This window comes from Amphibalanus amphitrite, unplaced genomic scaffold, assembly GCF_019059575.1.
Source record: "Amphibalanus amphitrite isolate SeventyFive unplaced genomic scaffold, NRLGWU_Aamphi_draft 001759F_arrow, whole genome shotgun sequence".
Lineage (NCBI taxonomy): Eukaryota > Metazoa > Arthropoda > Thecostraca > Balanomorpha > Balanidae > Amphibalanus > Amphibalanus amphitrite.
In genome coordinates this window covers 98,108-109,470 of record NW_024883252.1, presented here as the reverse complement: position 1 = coordinate 109,470, position 11,363 = coordinate 98,108, and the positions used below count along the sequence as shown (strand labels likewise).

The window sequence follows — 11,363 nt, the reverse complement described above, 5'->3', positions numbered from 1 at the left end:
TTCCACTTCTGAATCCACTTCTCAAACAAACAGTGAATCCTCCACTTTAGAATCGACCACTCAAACATCCACGGAGCCGTCCACTTCGAACTTGACCACCCAAATCTCTACGGAGGCTTCCACCTCGGAATCAACAACTCAAACATCGAAGGAGTCAACCACTTCGGAATCAACACCTAAAACATCAACGGAGGCTTCTACTTCGGAATTCACCACTCAAACATCCACGAACACTTCCACATCAGAATCGACCACTAAAACATCCACGGAGCCTTCCACTTCAGAAACGACAACTCATAGCTCCACGGAGCTGTCAACTTTGGAACCAACGCCTCAAACATCCACGGAGACTTCCACTTCAGAATCCACAATACAAACTCTACCGATACTACAACTTCAGAGTCAACCACACAAACACCAACGGAATCGTCCACTTCGGAATCAACCACGAAACAACAATAGAACCTTCAACTTCGGAGTCGACTTCTCAAACAAACACTCCAGCCTCCACATTGAAATCGACGACTCAAACATCCACGGAGCCTTCCACTTCAGAATCGACAACTCAAACACCCAAGGAAACGTCAACATCGGAATCAACCACTCAAAAATCCACAGAAGCTACCACCTCAGAACCAACGACTAAAACATCAACGGAGGCTTCCACTTATCAATCAACCACTCAAATATCCACAGAGGCTACTACTACCGAATCGACCATTCAAACATCGACGGAGGCCTCCACATCGGTATCGACAACTCAACCATCCACGGATTCCACTACGGAAGCGACCGCTCAAACATCCACGGATGCTTCCACTTTGGAATCCACCATTCAAACATCTACGGAGCCTTCCGAATCGACTTCTCAAACAAACACTAAAGCCTCCACTTTAGAATCGACCACTCAAACATCCACGGAGCCGTCAACTTCGGACTTAACCACCCAAATCTCTACGGAGGCTTCCACTTCGGAATCAACAACTCAAACGTCGAAGGAGTCGACCACTTCGGAATCAACACCTAAAACATCGACGGAGGCTTCTACTTCGGTATTCACCACTCAAACATCCACGAAGACTTCCACATCAGAATCGACCCCTAAAACATCTACGGAGGCTTCCACTTCAGACTCGACCACTAAAACATCCACGGAGCCTGCCACTTCAGAAACGACAACTCATAGATCCACGGAACTGTCAACTTTGGAACCAACGCCACAAACATCCACGGAGACTTCCACTTCAGAATCCACAATACAAACATCTACCGATACTACCACTTCTGAGTCAACCACACAAACACCCACGGAATCGTCCACTTCGGAATCAACCACGAAAATAACAATGGAACCTTCAACTTCCGAGTCGACTTCTCAAACAAACACTCCAGCCTCCACATTGGAATCGACGACTCAAACATCCACGGAGCCTTCCACTTCAGAATCGACAACTCAAACACCCAAGGAAACGTCAACATCGGAATCAACCACTCAAAAATCCACAGAAGCTTCCACTTCAGAACCAACAACTAAAACGTCAACGGAGGCTTCCACATCTGAATCAACCACCCAAAGATCCACAGAGGCTTCCACTCCAGAATCGACCGTTCAAACATCGACAGAGGCCTCCACATCGGCATCGACAGCTCAACCATCCACGGAGGCTTCCACTACGGAAGCGACCGCTCAAACATCCACCGATGCTTCCACTTTGGAATCCACCACTCAAACATCTACGGAGCCTTCCACTTCCGAATCCACTTCTCAAACAAACACTGAATCCTCCACTTTAGAATCGACCACTCAAACATCCACGGAGCCGTCCACTTCGAACTTGACCACCCAAATCTCTACGGAGGCTTCCACCTCGGAATCAACAACTCAAACATCGAAGGAGTCAACCACTTCGGAATCTACACCTAAAATATCAACGGAGGCTTCTACTTCGGAATTCACCACTCAAACATCCGCAAAGTTTTCCACATCAGAATCGACGCCTAAAACATCTACGGAGGCTTCCACTTCAGACTTGACATCTCAAACATCCACGGAGCCTTCCACTTCAGAAACGACAACTCATAGATCCACGGAGCTGTCAACTTTGGAACCAACACCTCAAACATCCACGGAGACTTCCACTTCAGAATCCACAATACAAACATCTACCGATACTACCACTTCAGAGTCAACCACACAAACACCCACGGAATCGTCCACTTCAGAATCAACCCCTAAAACAACAATGGAACCTTCAACTTCCGAATCGACTTCTCAAACAAACACTCCAGCCTCCACATTAGAATCGACAACTCAAACATCGACAGAGCCGTCCACTTCGCAATCAACCATTCAACCAACCACGCAGACGTCCAGTTCGGGATCAACACCTCAAACATCCATGGAGACTTCCACTTCGGAATCGACCACTCAAACATCCACGGAGCCTTCTACTTCGGAAACTAGCACTAAAACATCAACGGACACTTCCACATCACAATCGACCATTCAAACATCCACCGTGGAATCCACTTCAAAATCGACCACTCAAACATCTATGGAGCCTTCCACTTCGGAATCAACAACTCAAACATCCACGGAGCCGTCAACATCGGAATCAACCACTCAAAAATCCACAGAAGCTTCCACCTCAGAACCAATGACTAAAACATCAACGGAGGCCTCCACATATCAATCAACCACTCAAATATCCACAGAGGCTACTACTACCGAATCGACCATTCATATATCGACGGAGGCCTCCACATCGGCATCGACAACTCAACCATCCACGGAGGCTTCCACTACGGAAGCGACCGCTCAAACACACGGATGCTTCCACTTTGGAATCCACTATTCAAACATCTACGGAGCCTTCCGAATCGACTTCTCAAACAAACACTAAATCCTCCACTTTAGAATCGACCACTCAAACATCCACGGAGCCGTCCACTTCGAATTGGACCACCCAAATCTCTACGGAGGCTTCCACTTCAGAATGGACAACTCAAACATCGAAGGAGTCAACTACTTCGGAATCAACACCTAAAACATCAACGGAGGCTTCTACTTCGGAATTCACCACTCAAACATCCACGAAGACTTCCAAATCAGAATCGACCCCTAAAACATCTACGGAGGCTTCCACTTCCGACTCGACCACTAAAACATCCACGGAGCCTTCCACTTCAGAAACGACAACTCATAGATCCACGGAGCTGTCAACTTTGGAACCAACGCCTCAAACATCCACGGAGACTTCCACTTCAGAATCCACAATACAAACATCTACCGATACTACCACTTCAGAGTCAACCACACAAACACCCACGGAATCGTCCACTTCGGAATCAACCACGAAAACAACAATAGAACCTTCAACTTCGGAGTCGACTTCTCAAACGAACACTCCAGCCTCCACATTGGAATCGACGACTCAAACATCCACGGAGCCTTCCACTTCAGAATCGACAACTCAAAACCCCAGGAAACGTCAACATCGGAATCAACCACTCAAAAATCCACAGAAGCTTCCACTTCACAACCACCAACTAAAACGTCAACGGAGGCTTCCACATCTGAATCAACCACCCAGAGATCCACAGAGGCTTCCACTCAAGAATCGACCGTTCAAACATCGACAGAGGCCTCCACATCGGCATCGACAGCTCAACCATCCACGGAGGCTTCCACTACGGAAGCGACCGCTCAAACATCCACCGATGCTTCCACTTTGGAATCCACCACTCAAACATCTACGGAGCCTTCCACTTCCGAATCCACTTCTCAAACAAACACTGAATCCTCCACTTTAGAATCGACCACTCAAACATCCACGGAGCCGTCCACTTCGAACTTGACCACCCAAATCTCTACGGATGCTTCCACCTCGGAATCAACAACTCAAACATCGAAGGAGTCAACCACTTCGGAATCAACACCTAAAACATCAACGGAGGCTTCTACTTCGGAATTCACCACTCAAACATCCGCGAAGACTTCCACATCAGAATCGACGCCTAAAACATCTACGGAGACTTCCACTTCGGAATCGACCACTCAAACATCCACGGAGCCTTCTACTTCGGAAACTAGCACTAAAACATCAACGGACACTTCCACATCACAATCGACCATTCAAACATCCACCGTGGAATCCACTTCAAAATCGACCACTCAAACATCTATGGAGCCTTCCACTTCGGAATCAACAACTCAAACATCCACGGAGCCGTCAACATCGGAATCAACCACTCAAAAATCCACGGAAGCTTCCACCTCAGAACCAATGACTAAAACATCAACGGAGGCCTCCACATATCAATCAACCACTCAAATATCCACAGAGGCTACTACTACCGAATCGACCATTCAAACATCGACGGAAGCCTCCACATCGGCATCGACAACTCAACCATCCACGGAGGCTTCCACTACGGAAGCGACCGCTCAAACATCCACGGATGCTTCCACTTTGGAATCCACCATTCAAACATCTACGGAGCCTTCCGAATCGACTTCTCAAACAAACACTAAATCCTCCACTTTAGAATCGACCACTCAAACATCCACGGAGCCGTCCACTTCGAATTGGACCACCCAAATCTCTACGGAGGCTTCCACTTCAGAATGGACAACTCAAACATCGAAGGAGTCAACTACTTCGGAATCAACACCTAAAACATCAACGGAGGCTTCTACTTCGGAATTCACCACTCAAACATCCACGAAGAGTTCCACATCAGAATCGACCCCTAAAACATCTACGGAGGCTTCCACTTCAGACTCGACCACTAAAACATCCACGGAGCCTTCCACTTCAGAAACGACAACTCATAGATCCACGGAGCTGTCAACTTTGGAACCAACGCCTCAAACATCCACGGAGACTTCCACTTCAGAATCGACAATACAAACATCCACCGACACTACCACTTCAGAGTCAACCACACAAACACCCACGGAGTCGTCAACATCAGAAACAGCCACTCAAAAATCCACAGAAGCTTCAACTTCGGAACCAACAACTAAAACACCCACGAAGGCTTCCACATCTGAATCAACCACTCAAATATCAACAGAGGCTTCTACTCCAGAATCGACCATTCAAACATCGACTGAGGCCTCCACATCGTCATCGACAACTCAACCATCAACGGAGGCCTCCACTTCGGAATCAACCACTCAAACATTAACAGAGCCGTCAACTTCGGAATCGACGACGCAAACATCGACGGAGGCCTCCACTTTGGAATCGATCACCCAAACACCCACGGAAGCTTCCACTTCTGAATCGACTACACCGACACACATGGGATCCTTTGAACCAGAATCAGTTGCCATTCAAGCTGCGCGAGTATCTCGTATGCTAAATTTGCTGCGTAAGCTAGCAGAGTCCGACGAATGTCCGACACCACACCAGGTGGATCAGACGCTGAACGAAGCCAGCCGAGCCCTAGAAAAGGTGGCCAATGAAGAGTTTACACAAGAAACGCTGGACGAGCTCGTTAATAGCACCAGTAATGTCAACACCACAGTCAACTGTGTTCAAAGCAGTCAGACTGTGCTAACGGGGGACCAGAAGAATTCGGTACAGGTGTCCATCAAGAACGCTGAAAAGTCCGCCGACAAGGCCGACGACATTATCGACAACATCGTCCAACCCGACGCCGACGCCGCTGCCCTCGCTGGCTCTCAGCTCTCCGTTTGTGATCGCTCTCATCGCCCTCAGCTGTTTGCTGGCCGTGGGCACAGTGGTGGGCGTAGCACTGACGGTGCACCGTTCCGTGCGCACCCCGCCGCGCCGCCGGCGACCCCGGCCGACCGTCACGGGCCGGGTCAACGCCGGCCACCGGCCAACCAGCATGCACACCACCGAGCTGGACGATGGTTCGGCCGGCCGGTGGCGCGCGCCCGTCCCCGAGCCTGACAACTTTGACTTACTTTACCACGGAGCCATTCCACGGGCGCACTTGGTCGATCGGCCAGGCATCGAGCCGTAGCAGACATCGCGACGAGAGTTCTACATATAGCGCCTGTATAACATGTAAATGCATAACGTCTACCGCGCAGCCCGCTGACTGAGGGGCGACGAGTGGGTCAGCAGGTCCTGGAAGTCACTCGGTGATGTCTTGTAGAATGAAGTGATCGAGCAGTGACCCAGTGACAGTAGCCGTCCAGTGACTGAGAACTGACTCAGTGATAGCTGAAAGGTCGGATAGCAGTGACTATGCGCTGATTAGAAGTAACGGAGCCATTACAGCACGGTGATTGTAGTGACCGATCGGTGAATGGAAAATGGCATCCACGGCAAAGAATGAAGCCAACCGCGGTATAGGCTCACCGACGCATGTGAGCCCTGCTTTATTGCCGACGCATGTGAACCTCGCTGTATTGTACTATATTGAACATATATATAATAATCGTATGAATTCGTACCAGTGCTGTTATGGCAATAAATGAGATACCCAACAAGCAATGCAGTAGCTACAATTGCTATATCGAGGCGTGAATGATTGGAGTAAAGAAATGGGGTAGGAGGGAGGCAAAATCCGTAACACGAAACGTTACGACACGCATGCCAAGGTTACCCAATATGGTTGAAGCCAACTGCCAAGGTTACCCAATATGGCAAGAAGTATAATCAAGCATGGACATAAAAACCTCACAGACCGTTCTAGCTCATTGTCGCAAATTGACGTCGTTGAATTACTGAAAAGTTCAAACAATACATACTGATTATTTGCCGTATCGTTCAAACACTATTTGTCAGAGCAAATACAAAAACTTATAGGCAAGACACTGCAAGCCAATCATTTGCAGCGCACCATTACCAGCCCCAAACTGCCACTCATCCGGTCAGTTCGGGGTCGGCGTTACCGGGGAGCTCAGCCTCTGGTCCTGTCGCCCCGCCCTGACACGGTACCACCTCAGCGACCTGACGCGCGGCACACTATCAGCGTGTATCTTATCGAGCGGCCGCCGAGCCAGTTTACAACCCCTATCATATCCTGGTCGAGGCCGAGCTCTCATCATGGCATGCGTAGAAGCTGGGCCCGCTGAGCCACCCGCGGACTCGCGCACCCAGAATGGACACTACGACAGCATCAAAAGGCGGAACTATCGATGATAAGCTACACTTACTTGTCTTCATAGAAAATGATTGCTTGCACGCAGAAACTCATAATGTGTATGACAGGCTTCGGATGAATGGCGTAATGACTTATTTCATTCAATTGATTTCGTAAGCTGATCCTACTTATAGGCAATCCAGCCTCTAGGTCAAGGCATAGGAACCAAAATGCGCAATTGATAAGCATAGAAACCTTGCAATAAATTGGCATAAATATACCTACACCTGAATTTATCTTATTTTATATGTGCACTGCGCATTAACCTGAGATCCAATTCTCTCCCTAGTCCCTTACAAAGATTAGTTAAATATTATCCCAATAAGTACCAACCTAGGGACAAGAGCAGAGTCCTAGGCATTTTTTCTTTATAAATTTAGCTTGAATGTTTGAATGGACGGATTGACAGAGCCGGAGCCCACGCTAAGCAGAGCTTGTTGCGTAGACCCCGACCCCTACCGTCCGATCGCGCAATTCCGGGTAACGGGAGGATTTATATACCAAAATTTAACGTGCCCTTCAAAGCAGGACACGGCCTGTCCCACTCAACTGACTTCAACTGGCTGCGGCTGCTCCCACCAACCGCAGACCGTCCCCGTCAGGAGTCTCAAATATCGAGCGCCGGAGCGTCTCGAACCCGTGCTCTCACTACCGGGAGTCCAATGCTCTACCAACTGAGCTACGGGACAGGCATTACATCATTACCCTAGCCTAAGCCGTCCTCTTTCTCGTAGGGTCAGCGGGAAAAGTCTCAGGTGACAACGTATTGACCATAGGTAAGTATTTTGGTTTCTCAGCTCATACAGATACAGCAGGGTCAGTCCCTACATTGTGTGCACCAGTGCCACCTAGTGTCGATGATTGAAAATAGATGTTCCGAGCCTCTCCGCTAGGGGCAAACGGGATACAGCAGCTAAATTATTGTAAAAACCAATTACACGCAGTATTCGGAATCAAGAACATGCATGATTTTGCCCGGGCATCGTGTGTAAAACAACCACGTTACCTAAAAAAGGGGTGTGAGCTTAATGTCTGGGCAGGGCCTGACTCGGTACCCACAGGGAGTACTGGGGTCAAAACTCAAATGTCCATTCACTCGTATTTGCAGCGACTAGGGCGCTGGATATGTTCATTGTTCGCTTGTTTAGTAGTTGACCCATACATCTTTGCTTTCCTCAGGACAAACCCATCCACACGCACCCCATGCCTTTATTTATGGGCTGGCGATCACTCCCACCATCCAATCTGGGGTGAGGGCAATTCTTCGATAAACGGTCACCCTCTCCGGGTCAACCGTTTGAGCGGCAGTGCGGGCTGTCCCATCCGGACATTTCCGTCCCACCGGGACAGTCTCTGCCGCTGCGGCGCGCCGTCGGTAGTTCGGACAGTCTGATGTCTACAGTCTACACCCTATCCTATATCATCCCATAGCTCCGCAGTGACCATTTCAGGCCAAAAGAATCCGCACCCCACAAAAACAAACAAACAAGCAGTTGGCCTAAGCATAACGAATTATTCGCTGGCCGCTTAATTATGCTCAATTACGAAGCGAACCCATTACGTTAGTCGCCATGCAAAAATAGTATGCGCCTAAGCGTAAGATAAGTACAGAAAGAAATATTTAAGAATGTTCGCTTGGATGTGCTATCAAGCAAATGCGAATAGTTTGGGGTGAGTTTATGTGACAAGTGCTCATTCCGTCACACCCAGCCAGTAGCGACCCCTACATCGGTCGGCACCAGCCACCTACAGGTCTGACCAAGCGACAAAATAATCGAGATAACGATTCCCAGCACATTTCCTGAACATTGGCTTCATAAATACACACAAACAATAAACAAATATTTCAATTTTACTGTGGGGTCAATCACTTGGTAGAGCGTTGGACTCCTGGACTCCTGGTAGTGAAAGCCCGGGTTCGAGTTGCTCCGGCACTCGGTATTTTGAGACTTCTGACGGGGATGGTCCGCGGTTGGTGGGAGTGGCATTGGCCGCAGTCAGTTGAAGTCAGTGAGTGGGGCAGACCGTGTCCGGCTTTGCTAGCACGCTAGCTTTAGAATTTACATTCTCCTGCGACCCGGTATTGTACGCTCGGCAGGTAGGGGTCGGAGTCTGCACAACAAGGTCTGCTCAGGTAAAGGGATCATTAACATCGAGCCTAGCTTTTGTTAGATCCAGTAGAGCGATGAAGAATAAAGCACCAAATAACTCCGAATGGGGGACAAATTTCCATCCGGACACCGCTGCCATCAGGTGACAAGGTTTAAATTTCCACGCTAAATCATGCAACCTTATCAGGTCAAAGTCAAAATGAATAGCAAATACAATTTGAGTTGAAATTATGCATTAGTAATAGCGTCACTCGGGCATTTATGCAAAATGTGCATTCCTGACAAGTTTACTCATTGTAGTCTGATCCATCCTGACAAGCAATGCTGCTGGCCACCGCACTTAATTCCAGGACGTGAAGGGGTTTCAGTCCCAATTCTCCCGCCCCCATATCGGCTCACCGATATCGCTATTTGTCTCTACCCAGGAGGACTTCAGCGAGTCTGAGTCAGCACCCCTGTCACGGGCGCGGGCGCCTATAAACCAATCGCGTTCACACCTATCTTATCAAGATATTCGGAAACATTCACAGAGATAGGAGCGTGCTGCCTTGCGTCGAGTCAGACGTCATACTATCCTAAATCGCGGTGTCGATATAGGAGGCTGTCGCCGACGGTCCGGCCACAGTGTCGATCTGGCCGGTGACCCGTGGAGACCAGCAGACCAGGTGAGAGAGAGAGAGAGAGAGAGAGAGAGAGAGAGAGAGAGAGAGAGAGAGAGAGAGAGAGAGAGAGAGAGAGAGAGCCAGCTCAGCCACCCGGCCGAGTTGGGGCAGGTTTCCACACCTGACACATATACCAGCTGAGGGCTGACGTAGCTATTCTTCAAATAGCATTGGACAATACCTTCGATCCACTGCAATGTGCGTCATTTTTCTTTTTAGCTTAAACTTCAAAATACATACAATTAAATTAAATCGTACATATTTCACATGTTACATATGTAATCCACATATTTATTACAATTAAATTACAACTGTTTGCTTTTCCAATAATCTATCAGCTTCAACCCACTAGTGTGTGACCTATGCAGCTGCCTCCCCATGTTGAGCTACATGGGCTGAAGCACCATTTCCCCGTTCGCAGGAACCGTGCGAACTCTCGCTGCCAGCGCCATGGGTTCACCAGGATGTAGCCGGCAGTGCTCGGCCCTGCTCTCCCTCCTCCTGCTCTCCCACACCGGTGAGTGTACGCAAAGTAACCAATAGAAACACTGGTAGATGGTGTAAACGCGTGTGTATCCGTGCGTTTCCCTGGAATGACTGCTACAGTCTGTCACAAGTAGTTAGCTGTCTATCCGAGCTGCGTCCGACACCCTTCTGTTTCTTTGGCAGCCTCAGCGGCGCGACTGTCGGCAGAGGCCACAGTGAAGCTGTCGGAAGACTTCAATGTCCTGGCTGCCATCGAGACCGAGGTGAACGCCATGAACACGAACCTGCAGGAACTCTCGAAGGCCATCGACAGCGTGCCCTCGCCGACGGACGAGCCGTCGCCGACCAGCGAGCCGCCGACGGACGAGCCCTCGCCGACGGGCGACTCATCCGACACGGTCGAGGAGGGCCTGCCGCGGCTCGTCTTCGCCCGCCGCTTCCTCACGCTGGAGCTGGAGACCAAGACTGCCGACAACTGCAACCAGTATGCTGACATCGAAGCCACCGTCGACGAGGCGCAGGACGCTCTGAAACTGGTGTCCACTCAGCAGTTCTCTAACACGACCCTGACAAGCCTGAAGGCGAGCAACCTGAAGCTGACCGCTACCACCCAGTGCGTTAGCGACAACAAAATCACACTGGACAGCGCAATGAAGGAGCAGGTGAAGGCCTCCATCACGGAAGCCGAGACGGAAGGCGAGAAGGCGTCCGACACCGTCGACCAGTACGTCAACCCGCCGACGCCGGCTCCCGCGGACGACTCCGGGTTCCGTTCGGCCACCATCGCGCTCGGCGTGCTCTTCTCTCTGGCGGTGGTGGCCATCGCCGGGCTGGCCATCTATGCACAGCGCCAGAAGTCGGGCGGACACATGAGCTAGGCGGCCTAACCCTCACCCATCATCAGATCGACATCAGGGGGCGACGAGGGCCGCCACATCGCTGATCCCGCCGCGGAACTGGTCATCAGGCGTACAGA

The 11,363-nt window shown here is 49.9% G+C and overlaps 2 protein-coding genes across 2 annotated transcripts; both read left to right on the top strand.

Annotated features, from left to right (window-relative positions):
• Positions 1 to 504: 504 nt before the first annotated feature.
• LOC122375025 (serine-rich adhesin for platelets-like) lies at positions 505 to 6,434 on the top strand (the record flags this gene model as incomplete). The annotated part of the gene is made up of 2 exons (XM_043354166.1): positions 505 to 2,810; positions 3,207 to 6,434. Coding segments are annotated over 2 exons (5,027 nt in total), but the record flags the coding sequence as incomplete, so codon positions are not given.
• A 3,235-nt stretch (positions 6,435 to 9,669) lies between these two features.
• Positions 9,670 to 11,363, top strand: LOC122375023. The gene is made up of 3 exons (XM_043354163.1): positions 9,670 to 9,904; positions 10,323 to 10,418; positions 10,571 to 11,363. The coding sequence occupies exons 2-3, from the start codon at positions 10,352 to 10,354 to the stop codon at positions 11,263 to 11,265; spliced, it is 762 nt and encodes a 253-aa protein (XP_043210098.1). The 5' UTR covers positions 9,670 to 9,904; positions 10,323 to 10,351; the 3' UTR covers positions 11,266 to 11,363.

Excerpts from the sequence above, each read along its gene's own strand:
- LOC122375023 (XM_043354163.1), top strand. The coding sequence starts at position 10,352 with ATGGGTTCACCAGGATGTAGCCGGCAGTGCTCGGCCCTGCTCTCCCTC. Across the intron at positions 10,419-10,570 it reads CCTCCTGCTCTCCCACACCG|CCTCAGCGGCGCGACTGTCG; the intron begins GTGAGTGTACGC and ends TTTCTTTGGCAG.